This window comes from Poecilia formosa, unplaced genomic scaffold (genome assembly GCF_000485575.1).
Source record: "Poecilia formosa unplaced genomic scaffold, Poecilia_formosa-5.1.2 Scaffold0, whole genome shotgun sequence".
NCBI classification, from domain to species: Eukaryota; Metazoa; Chordata; class Actinopteri; order Cyprinodontiformes; family Poeciliidae; genus Poecilia; species Poecilia formosa.
The window spans coordinates 3051407-3074091 of NW_006799939.1; the positions used below are offsets into that span (position 1 = coordinate 3051407).

A 22685-nucleotide genomic window follows, 5' to 3' on the forward strand; every position below is an offset into this window, starting at 1 on the left:
GAAAGACGGAACGTCTTGGCTCAACACCAATATACGTCGTACCATTTACATCTGTAAAAATGTGAAAAACCTACTTATCTTTCCCTTCCACTAAACAATCCTTCATTGAAGTTTGCGGTTGTGATGAGACAACAGTTGAAGAGCTAATATTTTTGCAAAGTTTCCATTTCTCACCCATCTGCCAAAGTAGATGTAGTTGGGATGCTCAGGGATGTTGTTGGGGTCGGTGCCATAGTCCTCCAACAAACAGAAGATGTGCTGAGGGTTCTTCAGGCTCACAGTGCCTTCAAAGGGAAGATAGTCCAGGGCCTAACGAACAGAGTAGGATAAACACGGCATTAATACGATATGCGACCTCTGAATGTGAAAGTAAACCATCCATCTCCACTCTCAGACAAATACTCACATCAATCTTTTTAATTCTGTCCTCAAACAACAATGTTTTATTGAAAGTGTAGACGTTTATTCTGTACGAAGAGCCTTTCTGCATGTACGGACTCTGTAGCGAAATCAAGGAGGATAAAGGAGATCAGAAGTAGAGTTGCTAAGGGTAAACTGTGCTTTATACCAAAGCTAACTCACCATTTTCTCTGGTGGGTAGTTTAACAGGGATGTCCTGAGTTCACTGTGCGTTTGTCCATGGCCCCAGAGCTCAAAAGCAGACCTGGGAGGACAAGATGGGGGGCGGGGAGTCACAATTTTTTTTCCTCACTAAAGATCTATGCAAGCAGAAATAACACACTTACTTTGCACAAACAGATCTGGCCATCACGGTGCAAACGTCTTCCTCCGACAAGCAGTCCAAGCACCAGAAAGGAGACTAAAAACGGCAGGAAATAAACATACCGAATGTGAGGACGATGAAAAGATGCTCTAATTTAAATCCCATCCAACCATCTGTTGACCTGCAAAACGTTAGCCAAAAAAAAAAAAGAGTGCAAACATGATGACCTCTGACCTGCTCTTTGAAGTCTCCGCATGGATGGAATGGTTTCAATCGGAGAGCCAGCAGAGACTTAATCTCCTATTAGAATCAGGGCATAAATGAACAATATGTCAAGGGGTCATTAATTTAACAGAAATCATGAATCAGATTTCTGATTCAAATCAGAGAACAACATAGACGATAGAAAAAGACACCAAATAAATTCCCTGTAGTTTGTAAAATCTGGCCAAAATCTGGCAAGTGACCCTCTGTCTTTAACACACCAACCTTCCCCCTTTTACAGTCTGCCAGATTCCTCCACTCTGACATAAAACAACTTGAAACTTTAGAAAAAGTTGCACATAGCCTTCAAGAAATGCTTACGGTTTGCTAAGGTTTCTCTAAAGGCTACAGATTAAGTTCAACTGTCAGGAAATGTTCTATAAAGTTTAAATCAAACAAGTTGAAGAAAACTTTCAGGGAACTTTTCCGCATTGCTCTGTTAAACTGTTCCAAAGCTCACACTGAATAACTTTTATCCCCTGCGGGAATATTCTATGATTTATATCCCTTATTTATTTGAGAAATAGCGAAAGATGTGGTCAACTTTCTTGGAGTTTCTTTAAAGATTACATCCTAAACTTTGAGGACAACTTTTAGGTTCCCTAAGGTTAAATTATGCATTTTGGAACCATTTAACCCTTCAGAAGGGTTCCCTGAACTGCAGGGAAACTTTAGGGAAAGTTGCTTTATAGGTTGTTTTATGAAAAATGTACATTAACTTAAAATAAACCTAGTCCGTCTCATTTAAAAAATGAAGTCACAAAAAGAATTAAACCTTACATTGACATTTATAGATATATGAATGGAAATAAACTTTAAGATCAAGTATGAGTCGATTACCCACAAACATAGTGTTCGGAAGAGAAACATTCCACGGTGTTATTATTTTGTAACCACTCTATCTTAAATCAGCAGCTTTAATCAGCGGGTATCGATTCATTCCAAGACATACTAACATTCCTGTTACATTAGCATTAAGCTACCATATTATAATACCACAATATAATAGAGTGGAGCGGGTCATATACCAACAACCTGTAAAAGATACCGGAAGCTAAACAAACAATAAGGAAATAGTTTTATCGTTACCGGTAACCTAAAATCCAGATGGTCATGGGCCAGATGGAAGAGATATTGGAGGCATGATTTGCTACCGGAGGCGGCCATGGCTAGTGCGGGTTCAAAATAAGTCCGGCTAGAAACAGAAACATGCACAAAAGGTGCCGCTTGGAGGTGACAATGTAACCATAAAAGGCAGAGTTATGTGCACTCGGTTTTTGAATATACACTCTCTAATATGTAGAAGTTACTGAATTAGTTTCTACATTTTAATGGTTGTAGTCTTTTGTACCATTATAAACCGTGTACCTAATTCGGAACATTTATTAATCTACAATAATTAATTTATCTTTAAAAAAAGAACCTTATAAATCAAATATACACAACTTTTACTTGCTTTACGGGGCGGGAAAGATTCCCTCCTCTTCACTGTACTTTAAAGAAGCTTTAAGCTATTTCATGACCAACAGATAAGACGCTTTTCACGGCGGTCTGTGATTGGCTGCAGGGAAGTGTCCTCGTCTCCACTGGCGGGGACAGATGTCCATCAGATGGGCTTGCGTGTGGATCTGATGCATCCGCTGTGCTGCGGCTGTCAGCAAAACTGCAGACCTAATAAACCACATCAGATGAAGAACCGGGAAGTACCGAAGTTCGGCTGCATGTAGAAAGGTTTCAGCCGATCAGGTGAGGTCTGAATGTGTCATCTGAAAGTTGGATAATCAACTCTCTGAAGTTTTGAAAGGTTAACAAAGCAATTATTGGTTAAAAAAAGGGGGAAGTACGATCAGTCAATGATTATAATGCGTTGTAGATTTTCTTCTACTAGATTATCTTGCATTACATTTTATTACTGTGTCCCGTGAAACTGGACAGATTGCGACTTCGGTGGTAATTAGCATTAAAATTAAGATACGAAAAATATTAATAATAAAAGACTCATTTTTCTCTCAATGAATGTCATTTAACCAGATTCCCATAATTTTAGCTTAAAGATTTTTTTTGTCTTCTATTTGGATAGAAGACAAATAGATATCATCTATTTATACGGCCAATGTATAAATAGATAATAGCAGGATAATTACAGATTTATACTCTAGATTTTAATATGCACGCACAAATTCAGATGTCTTCATACTTTTATTATACATACATTTATTTAGTACTTGGTAGCATTGCATAGACTTTATGCCATGTTTATCCTTCCACAACCTTCTCACAAGTTTGCTGCACCCATTCATTTTGACACAACTGGTGTAGCTGAGTCAGGTTACACCAGCTATTATCACAGCTATTATCACACACACACTTTTCAACACTGTCCACAAATTTTCTTGAGATCAGAGCTTTGTGATGGAAACACCAAAATATTGCCTCTCTTCTTCCTAAGCCACTTTGTACTTAGTTTCACTATGTCACTATGCATTGCAAAGTCCTTTTCTTCTTGTATTCAGAAATGAGGGGAGTGAATAATGGGGACCAACAGCCAGAGGAGCAACTTTAAACCCGAGGTCGACCTCAACGCTCCCGCTCGGAGTGACGATGACAGAGCGACGCCCAACGTTTCTGTCAAAGGCCTCAAGGAAAACTGGCAGAAGTGGTCCAGTGAGCACCAGGAGAGCCAGAAGCTCAACCCCTTCAGCCATGACACCAGGCAGACTGTCGTGGCCCTTCACAGGGGACAGGATGATTACGGGAGACCCCAACAGGGGTCCCTGACTGAGAAACGTGGGAAGGAGGCTCACACACACATCGGCAGGGAGGTCCAGAAGCTGTGCGAGGTGATAAGGGACATCGGGCAGCACGACGGGGACAGACGTGAGGACCACAGGAAAGGGATCACGGTTGAATTTGGGAAGCTTTTTGAGCATTACGTGGCCATCTCCAATACGCTGGTGGGAATTCTTTTACGGGCCAGAAAACAGGGACTGGTGGACTTCGAGGGAGAGACGCTGTGGCAAGGAAAGGACGACCATGTAGTAATCACTTTGTTGGAATAAGCACATATTGGGATTTTGCTGATGCTTTGATTCATGTTGAGAAAGAATGACTTCAAAAAAAAAAAATACAACCACAAAATCAAATCCTCTACTACCCCTGATTTTTATTAAAAAGTTGTTTTAGATCAGCACAGAGTGAAAACACAAGCAGGTAGAATTATCATCAACATTTCCAACATAATTTCAAGAGAACAAGACAGTATTTCTGTTCACATCCATAAAGGATTACTAGTCTCAACAGCAGTTTGGTCTAGTTGGGTCTGGACTTGGACTAGGCTATTCAAAAGTCTTGATGTTTTGTTTTTTTTCTTCTCTTCCAGCCATCCGGTTGTAGATTTACTGCATAGTCCTGTTAAATAGTCAGTTTGAGCCAAACTTTGTTAGAAGTCTAATCTTACATTTGACTCTATATTACTACAATGTAGATGTGAATTCATGGCCAATTCAGTGTAAGGGTGCATTGGCCTCCAGAAAAGGCCCAACTTGTCACCCGTCTGCCACAGGGCTTGACAATTAGAATGAGATTTCCTCTCTAAAAGAACCGAGTCCCCATTACTGTATTCTACTGTACTACATTTGGCGATTGAAAACAACTTTGTTGTTAAATAATCCACTCTTCAAGATGTTGCTTGCTGCTGTAAGCCTATAAATGTATGAAAAGAACCAAACAAACCCGGCCACACTGAAGTCCACGGCTTTATGATGCACTGAAAGTACACGAGCGGGGTAGAAGGGCCTGAAACAAAAGGAGAACACAAAGCCTGCCGCTGACAGACAAGCTGGTGCTATAAGATGAACCTGATCCGACTTGGACCAGAGCCTCGCACTACGCGTTTATAACAGAGGTGCTTTGTAGTTGCATTGTCATGATGATTAGTTTTGTTGTTTTTTTTTGGTACCTTAACCACACTAAGATGTACAGTGAAATAAAAGCACTACTTTAAAAATGTGACACCAGCGAATTTGACTTTATTTAAGAAACCGTACAAATATGGTCAAATGTTTCGAGACTGATTGGAATGTAAATCAATACTGATTCATCGTCGTCTAGAACTTTTCTGCCAGCTACTGTATCTCTATATCGATATGAAATTCAGAACTTTTAAAGGCTTTTATGAAGAAATACATCAAGTTTATAAAGCGCCAGTAGATTCACACTGAGATAAAAGTAGGAGGACTTTGTGTGCCAAAGTTAACCTTACGCCCCAATCTTCTGTAGCTTAATCCTTGTATTCCCTGCAGAACGTAACTTGGTCATTCCTGTCCTACTTTACATCAGAGCAGCAGCCAAACTGCTGTCCACTTCCGTTCCTGAAACGAGTTGTGCTCTGGTGGCAACTTGATCCCTTAGACTTTTAACAATTTGGGTGGAATCTTATTAGCAGCACCATCCTTGCCTTTTTGTGATGCAAAGCGATTTGAGAGCACATATTTTCCATCCTGTCCACATAGTGCAAACATCTAAATTGATGTTGGAATGTCAGTTTGTATCAGGGCTACATCATAGAGTAAAACAGGCTTTTATGAATTAAGTTAAACATAATTCATTTTGTACTGAGTTGAGTGATCATTCCTCACGGCAACGTAAAATCAATGCAAAGTGTTCCCTTAAAGACTGATGCAATAACGTTTGTGAAAAAAAAAAAAAAACCAAACAAAAAATAAATTATCCATCTCAAAACTTTTGGCCACAATTGGACGCACTTTTAAGTTGTAAAATCATGCAATTCAATAAACATTTTCAAGACATGATCAACCAGTATGTACACATCAGGGAAACGTTTGACAATAGAGGCCATAGGATGATGACTGAGATGACTTCAGATCCTCAAAACTCCGACTGGCTGATTGGGTTGAGTTACGAGAAAGAAGGAGGACTAATGAAGACCACGAACAACCCGCTAGAAGCAACATTGTTTATTCTAAATTAATAATTAAAAGTGCATATTGGTTGTTCACATTCAGTTCATACACAGCAGAAAGTGATGACAATGCCCTGACATTTGATAAAACTGATTAAAGATGGATGGCTTCTGAATTACATGCTTCAAAACTGATTCTATCAGGTGGATAGAATCACACACTTACAAAAAAAAAGTCTGCCATAAAATTAGTGTTGTTGCTTTTTAATTTTGAATTATGTGTATTCTGTAAATATGGTTTTGTTTGAGGTAAAGCAGACTTTTACGAACTGGTAGCCAGTATTGATGTACATCTTTTGTGTATACTAAGCAATATATATATATATATATATTACACATTGCAATCATTTAAGTATTTTCAGTACATTAACTGTGTTGCAGTGCTTGTTATGATCATGTTGTACAGTACCTCAACAATCAAAGTAATGTTTTGAGGATTACACATGTAAATCAGGCGGTATAGCTCATATATTCAGTGGATAAATGTTCAATTAAATTTTTTTTCTTCACATGCATCACCTCAACTTCACATTGCAGGCCCTCTGAAATGACAGGAAAAACAAACAAATTCCGTGGACTTTGATCAGTTTTGTTCTACGGCTGCGTTTTAAAATCAAACCATCTTTCAGTTTTGATCAAATCAGATAAATGCTAATTGGTCCCTAGCCATTGGTTTTTTTCTAAGATGAGAGCTTCGATACCCCACTCTTCCTGGGACATCTTTCTGGCACATTGTGAAGAAACCAAGAAATACTTTGTCCTACAGGACTTCACACATGTTTAAAATAAAACACCGTCCTTAACTTTTGTCAAACAAGAAAGAACAACAGATCCCGTATCATCCAACATGGCAGCTTACTGAGGCCACTTTATGAAAATTCACTGAAGAAAAAAAATGGATCCGGAGTTCAATGTGTCTCTACTTTAGAGTTGAGAAGCTCAATCAGCTGATCTGCCTGCAAAACATTTGACAATAAAAAAAGATGTTAGCTATTCAGGAGGTTTTTTTCTTCTTCTTTGTTCTTACCCATCATGTATAAAGAATAGTGACAGTTACACTCCAGATACCAACAAATGCAGCACCTCACCTACTACACACTCATACACTCTAAATGCAAATAACTCTGTGATGCAATATATGCAAATAAAAAAAAAACTAATGACCAGATTGTCTTCCTATAATTGTAATGCTAAAAAAGTTAGGCTACCTACTCTAAATCTATAGGGTACCATCAGTAATTAAATAAGATATTGAGGATTTGACAGAAGAAAATTAACATACCAAAGAGAGAGAAAAGAGTTGGGATTATTCTTGTTTCCATTTAAAATAAAAACAGCAACAAATACATATTCGATATCTCTGATGACAGAAGCCCCGGGTAAACCACTTATTTTTCACAAACCTAAATTCAAAGTTTTTCTAAAACTTACCGTGACAAACCAGTAGGAGTTGAGTCTGTAGACGAGGCGCGACATGAAGCCCATTTGACTGACTGGTGCCAGAACATGTAGGTGTAAATGTGTGACGGAACAGAACGGTGGCCAATGGAAGCCGAACCTGCACAGGAAACACGTGAAGTATTTACTGCTGCATCTGCTGCACGTAATACATCAACATACGTCACGCTTCAAAAGGCGATCCTCTAAATTTACTGGCGCGCCATACTGAATGTTGCTAACCTGACATCAGTGAGATCGGTCACATTGTGTTTTCGCAAAACATCCTTCCCGACGTCAACCATTTGCTTCACTAGAAACAACAGGAGAAGAATTTAGCTTGTTGAAAGTATATACAGATAAAAAACATGAATGAGTGGCCTTACCTAAAGGCACATGTTGTATGTTGAGTGATTTACAGTTTCCAACATGTTTGGTTGGGACAACCAGGTAATGATGTGGAGCTCCGGGTTTAATGTCCCTGAAGCAGCAAATATCTTCATCCTGCAACGTATTTATTTCACAAAAACCTGAAATTACTGCTCTGTGGTTTATAATCAGCCACATGCAGCTCCGTGTCCACATGAGGCTGGTTGCTTTGAAGGCTAGAAATATTCGCAAATGTACAGATTTCGATGGAAGTACATTTACATGTCTGGATAAGAATTTAAAAAAAAGAAAATCCAGCGTGGAAAATGTAATTTCCTAAAGCTTTTAAATGTTCAATGTGTATTCATCCTTCATCATTCTACTTATTTATCATCGCTTTAAGCAATTTCAGCCTTAGAGATCAATGAATGACATTCTCTTCTATTGTTCCTCCACATGATCATCAATTCATTAACCTAGAATTCAGCTTTACAATAATACGATCCCTTATCTATCCATCTGCAGTCAGATAATCATCACTGCATCCATTATTCAATCCATTAGTCCATTATCCAGCAATCTGTATTCCTGTTCATCCATTATCCACCCATCCATCGTTCATCTTCTGCTTAAAACTAACAGTGACTCTGTCTTTGTGTACTCAGTCTAAAAGATCCTGAGAATTCTGAACATTTGAGTCAAGAAAATAGTGAAATTTCACTACAGCCTTTCACTGCGTGAAATTTCGACACGAAACAAGTGCAGGAACCCTGATTTGACCAGAGGAGATGCGAGACACACCTTACCCACATGACGGACCATTAGCACAACAACTACAGCACTATAGGCTCACTGCTCTGCAAGATATATTCGACTATAATATCTAAAAGGAAGCTTAAATATCAGCCACGTCTTCCCTGCCCAAGTCTGATAGAGCTAAATCTGTTGCTATGAGAGTCTAACAAAAACAAGCTAAAGCTAGCTGACTGACATCCACAAATAAGACAAGAAGAAAAAGATTCTCACTCTGTGGAGAAGCTCTGTGTCCATTTCATTGTTTACAATCCTGCAGAAAATACACTTCTTGTCGTAACCCACCGCTGGTACACTGCTGTCTTTGTCTGTGCCAGTTGGAACAGGTTGCGAAGAAGTCTGACCCTCGGCCATTGCTGGGCAACATGAATTGTCAACACCAAGACCAGGAAAGTCGATCCCAGATGTTCGATTCTGGATTCAGCCTCCGTTTTTTATGTACATGTAAATATACTTATTCTAGCGCAATGGCGTCTTAACTTAACCGTAACCTAAAAGTTTAACAAGAATGACAAATAATTGAATTATGTATATTTTTATCCTCTCCCCAGATGTGAACAGGAACAGAACGTTGACAGGATTTCCGCTGCGCATGCGCGACTGGGAAAACTGAACGGGGAAAGTGATTTTATAGGTCTATGTATAGACCTGAATAATTAAACTATTACAAAGCAAACCTCTAAAATATTGTTTAAAGTCGGCCCTTGCCTCTCTATTTTTATATCCTTGTCTATAAAAGAATATATATATATATATATATATATATATATATATATATATATATATATATATATATATATATATATATATATATATATATATATATATATATATATATATATATAATAAGCACATTTAAACTGGGACAATCAACAGCGGTTCCTTTTGATATTAGATCTTAGTCTCAAAAGAGGCAAATGGCATTACTTATTTTGGAAATCAGAAATATGTTTGAAGTTAAAATCAATGATGCTGGAAAAATATTTAGTTGCACTTTGTCGCTACAACTTTGATGTTAACATACAATTTACTACTTCATAAATCTATTATAACTAACCCTCCACTGGTGGCATGACTTTATGATGTCTTGAAAATATTTAAACATTCTCAAAACGCTTCATTTCCCTGCGGTTCCTGCGCACATACGTCCCCCAGGTGGCCACAGACGGTTTAACAGCCAGATACATGGCTAAAGCTATCAAAATCAAAATGCTCACTATACAAAATGACTCTTTGTTTTCTCTTTATTTTATCTTACTATTGTTTGAGATATGTCTGTTTCTTTTTCTGTCTGCAACTAATTTCTTCACCAGGTAAAAAAAAAACAAAAAACCCTCACATCTAAATCTGCCTGGGGTTATGAATAGCCCTTGTTCTGCTGTAGAGAGACTCAATTCCATACCAACTTTATTTATAAAGCACTTTATACACCGACAGGAATTTATTCTTTTATGAGTGTGCTGTACACATTCATTAAATACAATGCAATTATTAAAATATAAAAGATCAAATATCAAATACATATTAATATACAGACACAATAAAACAAAGTGAAATATCTCAGATTGTGCCAAAAGTCAAGAAAAAAAGATGGGTCTTAAGAAGGGACTTAAAAACAGCGAGTGAAGAAGCCTGGCTTACGCCCAAGCGAAGATGATTCCATAGCTTGGGAGCCGCCACAGAGAAAGCACGGTCCCCTCTGAGCTTGCACGTTGTCTTTGGCACCTTCAGAAGCAACTGATCAGCTGGCCTGAGGGAACTGGAGGCTGTGTAAGAATGTAACAGCTCAGACAGATAGGGAAGGGCGAGGCCATTGAGATACTTCTTCTAATCATTTTGTTTTCCCGTAAGTAGGCTCGAGGACTGAAACAGGATATCCCTGCTTTCCCACATTGTTGCGTTGTTGTATATTTAGTGTTTAACGGGAGAAATAAAACCCCGAAGTTGCTCCACGGTGGACGGGTTGCTCACAGTGTTGCCTTGCAGCCGGAAGCTTCTGGGTTCAAATCCTTCACGCATGAAGAACATGCATGAAGAAGCTGCATGTTCTTCGTGAAGAACTTGCAACTTCTTCATAAAGTTGCACGTTCCTCTGTGTATTTCTAGCTTCTCGTCCAGTTTCCTCATACACTACAAAAACATGACCGTTAGATCAGCTGGTTATTCTGTGCATCCACTGTTTTGTCCAGAGTTTCCTTGTGATGAACTGGCAACCCGGACAACCGGGAATAGACAAAGGATGGATGAACAAACCCCGGAGTGTTCCTGCCAGAACAGACAAGAAGGCAAAGAGAGAGAGAGAAAAAATAGAGGGACACTCCTTGAAAGCAATAAATGATGCATCTGTCAAGTCTTGTCTTTCATTTTCTGAGGGCAACATCATTGATGACTTAACATTAACCTCGCTTGATTCATGGAGATGTTCGAGTTCTGGCGTGATTTATGAACAGACAGTTGTTTATTGTGGATTCGCTCACAAAAGCAGCGGGTCAGAGTGGAAAACTTGATCATAGGTGCATTTTGGGAAGTTAATTGTCTCAGTGGTAACATTTTGATGTGGTTCAGGGTTTTTCTGCATGGTCTTAAAACAAATAAAAGTATATTTTAATTATCTCCATTTAGGGCTGTAAAAGTAAAAGTCTTAAATAAACCAATAACTACTGTATGAGTGATCGTGCACTTTAATTTATTTCTTGCATTGTGTTACATTTGCTCATCCATTGGTTTTAGAGGCAAACTAAAACCCAATAGCTTTTTAAAAGCTTAACAGAGACTCCTTCATTTATCTTGTATAATTTATCTAAGTCTACAATCTTTAATTGCCTTAAAGATTCTTGAATGTTACTCACTGAAACTATCAGAAACCCTATGATCTTTCCCAATAAGGTAGTTCCTCCTAACTAGAGCACAACCAAAACAATATTATGTTTTTACATAGAACTAACCCTAATGTCTTTTTTCAAAAAAAATAAAATAAAATTTGAAATTTATTTGCCGGATATTATTGGTTGGTCATGTTACATACTCATTTTACACAAAAAAAATAGAAACTATAAGTTTAAAATGTGAAAAGAAAGCATGCGGTGCATTCTGAAATATGATATGATTTCCTTAACTGAGCTGTTATTATTATTATTATTATTATTATTATTATTATTATTATTATTATTTCCTTGGCTGAAATGTTGCAAACATTTCTGAGTGGAATGATTTATTTTAGAAAAAAGGAGAGTTTTACAAAGAAATTGTGATGCTAAACCGCCTTTGACCAGCAGGGGGGGCTTATGTACAAGCAAATTAGCTTTGAGAAACAGATCCTTTTTGCATAATAATTGGCTGAAAAAAATGTAAAAAATAAGTTTTTATCACTACATTTTTTTCATATTCAGACCCCAAAGTTGATTCCAGATGCAGAGTTCTCCTGCCCAAACATCTGAGCTCAACGGGACACAAACACACACCCTGCTACAGGTTTCTGTCCTGCTTTATAAAATCTGCAGTGCAAACTTGCAAATATAAGTGACATTCTGTCTTTTGGTTCCATTTTAATTTGCTTCCTCTGTCCATTACACTTTGGCAGTTCAAAGCTGCAGTGATGCGCATCACAACTTCTATGTTGTATTGTTTTAGTTGAGGTATGATGGTAAAAAAAAAGCCAATGATTCACTTAGCCTTAACAGTAAATAGAAGATTTTTCATTTATTTAAAATTTAACAGTGACAGTGTGAGCACCACCTCATCAGACATGCAAACATTCAAGTAAAACCAACCAGAAACACACTCAAAAGAACTTGCGTGCTTAAGAGCATTTAAAAAAAATTGATATATTCATATATTTAAATATTAAAACATCGCAAAAATGTGCAAAATACATATTTCCCTTAAAGGAATCCTTGCATGAACAAAGAGCATTTAAGAGAAGAGCAGTGGCCGTTAACTCGTAAGTTTTGTTTTCTCATAAATGCCGCAGGCTCTTATCATTACAGTTTGATTGCGTGTGTGTGTGTGTGTTTTTTTTTCTGGTTCCCCAGCCTCTGCAGTTGCTTAAGATGCACAGATTAAGGTCTTCTCCTATTACAGTGTCTGCACCATAAAATAATTTATTTCACTTACGAACACAAGCAAATACGGGCAACTGTTCCCCCTGTAAGTGCATTTTAAACCTACGAGTAATGAAGTCATTCCCATAAAGTAAAAATGAATATAAAACACTGAAAGACTTTTTCACAAGACATCTCGACACAATCAAAGCTGGCAGGACAAAGCTTTTAACGGCTCCTTCACCAGCTTCACAATGAGCTCTTCGTGTTCCCTCTTGTCTCCAGGAGTCGCATTTCAACCGACCAGAATGCAAAACTCGCAGAACCAGTCTGCAGAACCCGTCTCATAGGCGTTGTGCAGCATGTGGGATGCTCTCATGCAGGTGCAGTGGAGAGAGCTGATGCTCCACTCTGGTTGGGTTTCGAGGCGTCGCAGCCTCAGAGAAGAAACCTCGTTTGCTTGACGTTGCAATTCAGCTGTGCACGGTCCAAACTTCAACGTCCAGAACAGTGAAGTCCTCGTGCGTGGACAGAGGAGCGTTGTGGACGGTGGGACAGGAGATGCTCCCACCACGGTACAAATCTGCGTCCAACCAGAGGGCAAATCCGCCCCTAAAAAAGAGAGAAAACATAAACATTTAGAAGAAGAATTTTTGAAATATATTGCAACACATTTATTAAGATTTGCCAGCTGGAGACCCAAACAGGAACTGAGCCTACCCCTCCTCCACCAATCTGCAGAGATTCCCAGCTGCTGCTCACAAAGTAGGAGTTCTCTCCGCTCCACCTGTATTGCTGAAGAAAACACAAATAAAAGATATTAACATTTTTAGCTTTGAACTGTTTTTGTTATGTCCTTCTTCAACCTTTGGCTTACATCGATAAAAGAATCTATGTGTCAATCCAATTAGTAGGATTAGCCTCATATATTTATGTTTCTCTAACAGGTTCGTGTTAAGAATGACTGTTGAAAGTGTGAACTTTAATCATTACTAATGCTACATTCAGAGACGTCTCTGAAAATAAAATCCCCCCCACAACCTCCCACCTGGAAATCAGGACCGAAGCTGAACAAGAAGGTCTCTCCTGCGTCGTAGAAATATTTACTGACTCTGAACGGATCTGAACAAAAGGCCCCAAACACCTGAAAACGACGACATCAGTTTGTTAGTCGACGTTTTGGCTTGTTGGGAACCTGCGAGACCCAGACGCAAACCTTTTTGAACATGTCTTTGACGAGCAGCAGGTTAGCCGTGTTCCTATAGAGCGTCTGCAGGCTTTTCCCGTGGATGGCGGTGCTGTGCACCAGTTGCCATGGATACCCCTGGGTCTTTGGGGGCATGTGAGAAGCAAGTTGTGGGGAAACCGTCAGTTCCTGACAAGACAACACCCTTGGACGTCTCACTGGGGGCCCGCCTCTCTAACAGGAGCACTGGGTTTACCTTGAGCAGGTGACATTCATCCACCCAGCAGCTGCCTGTGGTGTTTCAGGACAGGCCGTGTGTGTTCAGGCTCCAGGGCCTCATCGCTCTCCAGCTCGGGCCGCACCGAGCTGCACAAACTCAAGCTGCGCTTTGATCCCACCGCTGTGATGATCTGCGACGGGGATGCAGAAGGATGCAACAAGTTGCTAAAAATAAATGTAACTTCTTTTTCTTTTCCTTTTTTCCTTCTTACTTGTGTCTGTTCTTGTATGCGCTCATTTTGCTTTTGAAATGTCATCTCTATGTCTTTGAAGCGAACTATGCAAAGTCTGTTTCGTAATGATTCCCACTCCCTTGAGCAAATAAAGTTAATCTCACTTCCACATGCAGCTCCACACAGTCACTGACAGCGTAAAGCATGCACATATTTCCCTTCCTTTTCCTGATAACTCTTTATTCCTCTGTGTTATCCTGAACTCTGTTGCTCCACATGTGCTGTATGCCTTCTAAAAGCACCTGTCAACAATTTCTTTAAAAAAATGGGACCCTTTTACTTTCATTAGTGGGGAACTCAAGCTCCCTGGTGTGCTCTGCAAATGCTCGTTGATTTTAGTCCTGACGGGAAGGCTACGCCTGCTTCTGGGATTTGGAGAGAGGTAATACGTGGGATGTCCATATAAGGAATGAGGCATTTCCCACAATGCCAGGAACAACACCCAGGCTCCAGGCTTCTTCAAGTTACAGTAAAAGGGAGGAGAGATCAGGTTTTCTCAAGAAACGCATGAGGATTTTGGAGAAGTACACCGAACCTAGATTAAATCGTACCTTCCAGAGTTTTGCGGTTTTGAGCTTGTTGACGGGGTCCCTGAAGAGTTTACTGATGACAGCAAAGACGTTGTCCGCTGCAGGACGACAGCTGTCCTGCTGCTCTTTCCGGGTGTAGCTCTTCTTTCTGCCAGTTAGGTGGTTTTCTGGTGACCATTCCACAAAGAAGGTGTAGAGGTGGCTCAACCTGCGTGCAACAATGCAAATATAAGGAAAATTACTCGAGGAAAAGGGCATATTTGTTCTGTCGCTACAAAGACAGTGTTTGTTTGTGAGGCTTAAACAAAATAACACGGCGCTTTTCCTGTTTTCAAAGCCATTGGCCTTTTTGCATTTTGTCAATGTTGTAATATGTTGTATGCATTAGAGCAGGGCTGGGCAACTCCAGGCCTCGAGAACCGGTCTCCTGCAACTTTTAGATGCGTCTCAACTTCAACACACCTGAGTCAAATAATGAGGTAGTTAGCAGGACTCTGGAGAACCTGACTGCACTTAGGAGGTGATTCAGCTGTTGGATTAATGTGTGTTGGACCAGGGAGACGTCTAAGAGTTGAAGGACACCGGCCCTCCAGGACCAGGATTGCCCACCCCTGCATTAGAGTAACACATTGAGTGAAAGGAAAACTTGCATGGTTTTCGAGATTTACTTTTCTACAAATGAAATTCTTTAAAGTATTGCGTCTTTATGCTCAGCCACCCTCAGCCATCAGTTTCTGGAAACATTCGCTGCAATTTCAGCTGCAGGTCTGTGTCTCTATAGAGCTTCTCACGTCTGCAGACTGACATTTTCCTGACTTCTTCCTTGCAAAATAACTCAAGGCCAGTCAGATCAGATCAGCACATGAACAAACTTTGACATAAACCATTCTGCTGCAGCTCCAGCTACATGTTTAGGGTTGTGATCTTGCCCAAAGGTGAAACCCTGGATGAGCCTGAAGTTCTGGACAACTTTTTCAAAGTTTTTCCCCTTTATTTGGCTGAATTCATTTTCCTAATAATGCTAGCCTGCTACCCTGTCCCTGATAAAAGAAAAAAGAAAAAGCTTCCCACACTATGATGCTGCCACTGTGTTGATAGTTGCATATATTCAAAAAGAAAAAAAAAATCACATGTTGATTCTACTTTCTTGGGAGTTCTGAAAGCAAATGATCGTGCAGGATTATATGTCAAGGCATCAAAGTAAAGCTGAATGCAAGTACACACTGCAGTAAAAAGGATCCTCTGAGTTCACTTCAAGAAAATGGCATTTTTCTCCTTAAGGCATCTATTTTATTATGTTTTTTGTAACAATTAAAAAGAAACGAATCAAAGAACCGAAGATCAGAATTCCTTTGCAACTTACTGAGTCTTCGTTAAAACCTGGGAAGAGTGAAATGCTTGTTGTGTTTGACATCAACCAGCACTGACGCCTAAATTTGAATCGGGACTTTTTGTTTTGGCTGTCAGAGACAAACTTATGTCATTTGTCCGCATGTCAAACATAAACATGAGCAACTCCTAAAAGGCTCCACAGTCTCTGTGACGAGGTTCAGTTTGGACACATGTAAATTTCTCACAATCTAAAGAAAACAGAACCTCGTTATTCAAAGTGAAGCGCAAAGAAAAACGATCACATTTGTCACAGCTTTGTGATGTTTCTCTGTACTCACTCTCCGACGCTGTAGGTCACCCACATGACGACCGGAGCACTACATGGTCTAACTGAGGAGAACTGGTCGCTTTGAGAGCTGAGTACTGACGAAACGGTTCCACCGTGACTTCACTGGGTCTGTGTCTTATCTTTGCAAAATCAATTTGCAAAGACCAAAAGCCCTCACTTTTATCAGCTGACATCTCCAAGCGGCTCACAGAGTGCGTGCAGGCCACACGGCCTGCACCAAAGGCAGCTGTCTGTCTGTCTGTCTGTCTGTCTGTCTGTCCTTAAGTTTGGCTGCAGCAAAGGTGCTCCACTTGTCTTCTCTGCTGCACCTCATCATCTCATCAGTATATCTATCTATCTATCTATCTATCTATCTATCTATCTATCTATCTATCTATCTATCTATCTATCTATCTATCTATATATATATATATATATATATATATATATATATGTATGCAAAATTGTTTTTCTTTTTTTAATTGAGAGCAAAACACAATGCAGAAAGAAACCGGTTGCTTAGGGGACCAAGGTTTGGCGCAGATCTGTCACTCCATCTATTTTCAGCACGAGAATCTCATGCTGCTCATTTTTGGAAACATTTAGCACCCACGAATCCACTTGTGCGTCTGCCCTGTAGTGGTTATAATTGTTCTATTACACTTGTCACTGGGGATTGGCAGCCGTAATTGTTGGGGATTTCTGAAGTTACATTACTTCAATATTTTTCACTTGTTCTCTTCCACATTCCTGAGAGCATAAATTTGGTTTTCCAAATGGGAATGACTCAGAAACATTTGACACATCTTAAAAGCATCAATTCCTCCAGGGTCTATTTCATCCTATAAACTCAACCCTTAGCGACAAAATTCTATCTGTCTGTTAAACCAAGACTGCTTCCCCGTTCTGTGAGATTACCCAATGATTCCAGGAATCACTGGAAGCAGGAACAGCCCTTAGCCCTTTTAAATGAAATCACAGACGTATAGATGCCGTTAGTTATGTTGTAATTGAGAAGTGCGTCGGAACGCTTTGAAAGGTGCAATGATGTCAACTGTATGACGCCTAAATTACCAATGAACTACAACAACCTGAATAACCTTGACACAAACACCACTGGCTCAGTTTCCTGTCTCTGTCCTGTTTTATGCAGCGCTCAGTGTGAACACGTCTTCATCCTCCTGTACTTTGGTCCCATTTTAGTTTGCTTTGTCCGTCCATTATCTTTGACACATCTTGTCAGTTTTAGCAGTCAACAGAATGCGTCTCATTATTTTTCAGAAAATAAAACAGCGAAAGTGCCACGTGTGAAGGAAACAGACCAGTAATACGCTGAAAAGAGTTAGCTTATTTATGTCCATTTTCAAAGGAAATAAAGAGATGCATGTACATACATTAATATAATTTTAAACACTACAAAAAATGCCCAAAATACGTTTTTCCTAAAATAAAAAAAAAATTTCAAAGAACAAAGGACATTTAGGGAAATGGAGCAGAGACGACAGTTAACACCTGAGTTTTGCTTCCTCAAAAGTGCCTCAGGTTCTCATCGCTACAGTTTAATCGCGCGTGTGTGTGTGTGTGTCTAGGTGTGTGTCTTCACCTGTTTTATTTGGTTCTCACTTCCTGCTCTTCCAGAAGCAGACACATAGATTTAGATCATGTCCTATTAGCGTCTGCACCATGAGATGATGGAAACAAAAGCAAATGTGTCCATAGATTCCACTTGCAAACACATTTTGCTTTTATTTTTCAACCAAGTCAACTAAAAATACATAGAACGTGTTAAAAATTTGAAGCAGTAAAAGCTACCATCATCATCATTATTGTTGTTGTTAACGTTGGTATTTCTTTCCCATAGAAATTGTACCTCCCTCAGGCTCTCTGTGCTTTATGCGTATTTTTCCTGGACAGAGTCAACGAGAAATCTAATAAAATGTGTTTTCTTTGTTTTTCTTCGCCATAGGTAACATATCTGGCTGAGTGGCTCCATACTTAGTGATAGGTATTTTTCTCGAACCTACATAAAAGAACCACAGACAACGTATATGAGTTTTCTGTCCAAGCTTTTGCAAAAGGAAAAGACTCAGCAAACTGCTCCTCCAAGCCGTTCACCGAGCGTCCTAAAGACCTTTGGTTACAGCTTGTCTTTTATTATCAAACAAAAAGAGAGAGGATAGGTAAGGAAGACAACAGAGACAAAATATTACTGCACACAGGCAGTTCCTAAGGTAGGGAGTATTCTGGTTGATAAGGAGGAACCTGTGGAAACATAATTTAAGATCCGGGAAACACACAGTTAACTGTTTCACATGAAGACAAACAAAAGATGAGGCCTCCAGGTCAATTTATGCACACAGAAGGAAGAGAACACTTTAATAATCTATAGACTGAATGTTGATTAACTATTGATTAACATTAGACTGAATATGAACTAAAGCAGTGTTTTTCAACCTCTTTTGAGCCAAGGTACACTTTTTTAATTGAAAAAATCACGAGGCACACCACCAACCAAAAATGTAAACCAAGATACTCTGTAGCCGCCTATACTACATATATAGTCATTCTTATCAAAGTGTCTTGAATGGGAATCAAATAAACACAAAAATGTATTTTTATCACATTTTACATTTTTTATTTCAAAATGCACGTAACATGTCCACTTCAAAAACACACCTGAACAGTGCCAACACTGTGGTGTTAAATTTAAAGAAGTTGTAGAAAACTTCAAAGTGTTTTACAAACTAATCCACAAGCATTCTTTTAGCCAGAATACAGAAAATAATTCTTATTCTGAAAGAAGCAATAATATTTGGGAAAGATTTCACTGTTACAATATGAAGAGTTCCATGTACAAAATGCCAATATCTGTATATTTTACCCATCTAGTGTGAAACCTGTGCATATTTGGATGAAAACAGCTGATTTCCTGGCAGAAATTGAAGAAAGACAAAGCTCTTCCTCAACAGCTCTCAGTCTCTCTCTGGTTTCAGTTTTTATAGTATCCAGGCTTGAGAAGCTCACTTCACACAGACATGTTGTGGGAAATGGACCCATGTTCTTTCCAACTACTGCTGAGCTTCACTGTCTTTTCCATCACTGTCGTTAGTCTTACTAGATACGATGCTCTTACCGCTACCTGTAACATTCATGCATCACTAATTCCCTTGTTTTATGTAAAATGCTCTGTACCTACTGCCATCTAGTGGTTAAAAAATACGATTACGCCGCTAGCCACTCCTAACAATGGTTTCGTTCACATCGAGTTTACGTGCAGCGGCTCTATTTCCCTCCTGTAGTGGCAGCTCGATAGCCCTCAACTTAAAAGCTGCATCATATGAGTTTGAAAATATTTCTCCGTCATGCCTGCTGCTGTGGTTGTTCTAAATGAAAAATTAACGCGTTCTTCTTTGATTTACAATTTTGACTTCTAATGATTCACTTCCTGCTAGAGAGCCCCCTGGTGGTTGAAGAAAAATACACAGAAAAGCCGCACCGGGCTACAATCCGCATGGTACAAAGTTTAGGAAAAAAGAAGCAGCTTATAGTCCGGAAAATACGGTACTATAGGTGAAATTGGATCATTTCTGCGGCACACCTGACGATCACTCACGGCACACTAGTGTGCCGCGGAACAGTGGTTGAAAAACACCGAACTAAAGTAATAACAAAATGATAATACCAAAAAATCTCTAACACTTAGCTTTGTCTCTACTCTACCCAATTGCTAGTGCTGTTGCTGCTACTGACTGTGTACTCTTTATCCATTTCACAAAGGAAAGCTCTTTTGCCCCAAAGTCAATGCATTTATTTTCTATGACTACTTGTCTTTCTCTCAGCTACAAGCCACTCAGCCTAAGACTGTTTATGCTGCAGGTTTCTTTCTGCTTCCTTTCCACTGTCACCATCTGCATCCATGATGGATAACCTCTAAGTCAGTGACTGAATGTTAACGGCTGGGTGAATTTTTCTTGGTGAGATTGATTGGTTGATTGATCAACTGATTTTGACTGTGATGCTGTACTGGCTGTACTAAATATGACATTTGAATTATAGAGTAGTGAGCTCAACTGGTTTAAACTGAACTCTACTTGGTACAGAGCCATTAGATTGGTACTTTGGAAACTTATAAAAACGTATAATATTGGTAATAGTGCTCAGGCATACATTTCTTTATCTTTTGAAATCAGAGGCTTTAAGAAAGACAATCTGGGATGTAGTGGGAACATTTTAAGGTTGCTATGATTATTAGCTGAATCTATGCATGGCAGTATTGTGATTCTTGTGTGATGCATGAGCTCATGAAAAAATCTTCTGAAGGAGTTTAGTTTCTCTGGCCTTAGCATTACAATGAAGTCACTGAATTGTTTCTTTATCTCTCGTGGCTCCGAGTGAAAGAAGACGTGTGCTCGCTGTCTGCTGCCTGTTCTGTAATCAGGTAGATTATCAAACTACGTGACTGGAATGAAACTCTCCCTATAAAAGTGTGAGCTCCGTTCTGCACAGGGCTCTTTCTCCTGGCTGGGATCAGTAAGCCGAGACTTCGAATAAATACTGATCGAGAATATATCCTTTCTCCGGTTCTTGACACAGTTTTCCCTCACTCTTTGTTAAAGGAAAATTTCCACAACAGGGGCCAACAATCAGCCCCTGATATTCTTGCACAAGAGAAACAGTGAGACAATCCACTGGAGAGTTAGGGCCAGTTCTGCCAGACAGACTAGATCATAGCGCAAACTTGAAAAAAACAATCAGCCGTAAAGCTCGCAAGTTAGACATGCAGGTTTTCGTACGTAAACTTAGCTCATGCGAGTCCTGAATCTTGTGGGATTATTCACCTGTAGTGGCTGATTGTTCGTGCTGGATCTGAGAAATGAAGCTTCTGACCAATTTGAAACTTTTAAACAGGAAAACTAATATTAAAAAAAAAATGCAACCGTTGCTGTAGGTGTTTTCAGTTTTAGAAAGGTGACGTTTTTATTTTGAGTCAGATTAAGAGTTCATGTTAACAGAAGAAAAACAATACTCTGCACAAGCATGCAAACGCACACTGTCGTCATTTCCTTTCCAGGATATTAAGCAGCTTGTTTATCTCTTATCAAATCGGGTAAATTCTTTCCATGACGCCGGATGCCCCGGCCTTTTTCAGACGTGGGAAATGTTACTACGAGGGGATCTGGTTCACTTTCACTAAAAAAAGACAGAATACACACGCAACTGGACTCTAAATGACAAAAGTATTTATATCCCTCAACCTTTTGTTAGATTAAAACAAAAACTTCAGGGGCGTTGATTGGCATATTTTATTAGACCAGAGAAAAGGACTGCATAAATGGAGGGAAGACAATAGTAGTTAATGACTGAATCTGCTTTTTGAAATATTTAATGTAATGTTCAATTTTTTTGATTGCTCATCTTTTGTCTAAAGTTAAAGCTAAATCTTTTTGTTCATTAGCACACGGTTAAATGTGTGTGTTGAAGTTAACCAGTGATGTATCTGGGATGGTAAGATCACTGCTGTATTTATGAAACACAAATCAAGTCAAAAACAGGTGGCTGGTCTAAATCTAACCATAAGCTTAGAGGGGTGAGAATAAAATAAAAAAACTAAATGTGGCTTCCTCTGCTTTTACTGGAACATCTTGCATGGGAACTTTTCATGAGCAGAACGTTGTTGTGGTTAGACTCTAACCACGACAATGTTCATCTTTTCTCTCTTAAAAAAATGTTTCCAATTCTGGACAAAAACAGATCAAAAGATAACAGAACGTTGGTGATTGGGTACTGAAACTATTTTTTTTCCCCCCCGGTTTTCGATTCCAAAACCAAATGTCCAAGAGATTTTTCTTCTTGAATTTAGTTTTCTTTTAGTCTGTTTGTTCCTCTTTGTAGGTTTCTTGTAAGGGAGGTGGGGGGAAATCGTGTGGCTCTGCGGTAGAGCACCGTGCAGCAGCTACAAATGGGAAAACGGTCACTAGTGCGGCAAACACAGAGAAAATGTTTAACAAACTAGAGACGGTGCATTTTTGTGAGGAACATGCTGGAGAGAAAAAAAACCCCAGTAAAACCACCTGAATTTGAAGACAGAAAGCCCCGTGAGCAACTCCTACACAAAGTGACCAGAATTAATGGAATATATTTTTGCCTAAATTTAAAACACAGAGGATCT

General features: G+C 39.3%; 4 protein-coding genes across 4 annotated transcripts in view; 1 reads left to right on the top strand and 3 right to left on the bottom strand.

Moving 5' to 3' along the window:
* The window catches only part of trmt11 (tRNA methyltransferase 11 homolog), an 11560-nt gene extending 9366 nt beyond the window's left edge, over positions 1-2194 (bottom strand). Inside the window, exons 1-6 of the mRNA XM_007550498.2 lie at positions 2078-2194; positions 959-1024; positions 747-820; positions 583-664; positions 407-499; positions 175-309 (exon numbers count right to left, since the gene is read on the bottom strand). Of these exons, the coding sequence (XP_007550560.1) occupies positions 175-309; positions 407-499; positions 583-664; positions 747-820; positions 959-1024; positions 2078-2155 (528 nt within the window). The 5' untranslated portion in view covers positions 2156-2194. The remainder of the gene's footprint in view (positions 1-174; positions 310-406; positions 500-582; positions 665-746; positions 821-958; positions 1025-2077) is intronic.
* A 220-nt stretch (positions 2195-2414) lies between these two features.
* On the top strand, positions 2415-5695 carry LOC103137095 (actin-binding Rho-activating protein). The gene is made up of 2 exons (XM_007550686.2): positions 2415-2734; positions 3502-5695. Exon 2 carries the CDS (start codon positions 3520-3522, stop codon positions 4045-4047), a length of 528 nt encoding a protein of 175 aa, XP_007550748.1. The 5' UTR covers positions 2415-2734; positions 3502-3519; the 3' UTR covers positions 4048-5695.
* A 254-nt stretch (positions 5696-5949) lies between these two features.
* hint3 (histidine triad nucleotide binding protein 3) lies at positions 5950-9168 on the bottom strand. Its single transcript, XM_007550812.2, has 5 exons — positions 8802-9168; positions 7793-7910; positions 7650-7719; positions 7401-7527; positions 5950-6925 (listed from the first exon to the last, which is right to left on the bottom strand). Exons 1-5 carry the CDS (start codon positions 8940-8942, stop codon positions 6878-6880), a joined length of 504 nt encoding a protein of 167 aa, XP_007550874.1. The 5' UTR covers positions 8943-9168; the 3' UTR covers positions 5950-6877.
* Positions 9169-12211: 3043 nt separating this feature from the next.
* LOC103137238 (oxidation resistance protein 1-like) lies at positions 12212-15240 on the bottom strand. Its single transcript, XM_007551224.2, has 4 exons — positions 13845-15240; positions 13677-13772; positions 13391-13423; positions 12212-13240 (listed from the first exon to the last, which is right to left on the bottom strand). The coding sequence occupies exons 1-4, from the start codon at positions 13968-13970 to the stop codon at positions 13124-13126; spliced, it is 372 nt and encodes a 123-aa protein (XP_007551286.1). The 5' UTR covers positions 13971-15240; the 3' UTR covers positions 12212-13123.
* Positions 15241-22685: the final 7445 nt, after the last annotated feature.

What these genes read in the sequence shown, in the direction of transcription:
- LOC103137095 (XM_007550686.2), top strand. Translation starts at nt 3,520, where the DNA reads ATGGGGACCAACAGCCAGAGGAGCAACTTTAAACCCGAGGTCGACCTC.
- hint3 (XM_007550812.2), bottom strand. Translation starts at nt 8,942, where the DNA reads ATGGCCGAGGGTCAGACTTCTTCGCAACCTGTTCCAACTGGCACAGAC. An exon ending in CATACAACATGTGCCTTTAG is followed by an intron (nt 7,720 to 7,792) that starts GTAAGGCCACTC and finishes TGTTGTTTCTAG; the next exon opens with TGAAGCAAATGGTTGACGTC. An exon ending in ACTCCTACTGGTTTGTCACG is followed by an intron (nt 6,926 to 7,400) that starts GTAAGTTTTAGA and finishes AATGTTTTGCAG; the next exon opens with GCAGATCAGCTGATTGAGCT.
- LOC103137238 (XM_007551224.2), bottom strand. Translation starts at nt 13,970, where the DNA reads ATGCCCCCAAAGACCCAGGGGTATCCATGGCAACTGGTGCACAGCACC. An exon ending in GCTTCGGTCCTGATTTCCAG is followed by an intron (nt 13,424 to 13,676) that starts GTGGGAGGTTGT and finishes TGTTTTCTTCAG; the next exon opens with CAATACAGGTGGAGCGGAGA. An exon ending in GCGGAGAGAACTCCTACTTT is followed by an intron (nt 13,241 to 13,390) that starts GTGAGCAGCAGC and finishes TCTCTTTTTTAG; the next exon opens with GGGCGGATTTGCCCTCTGGT.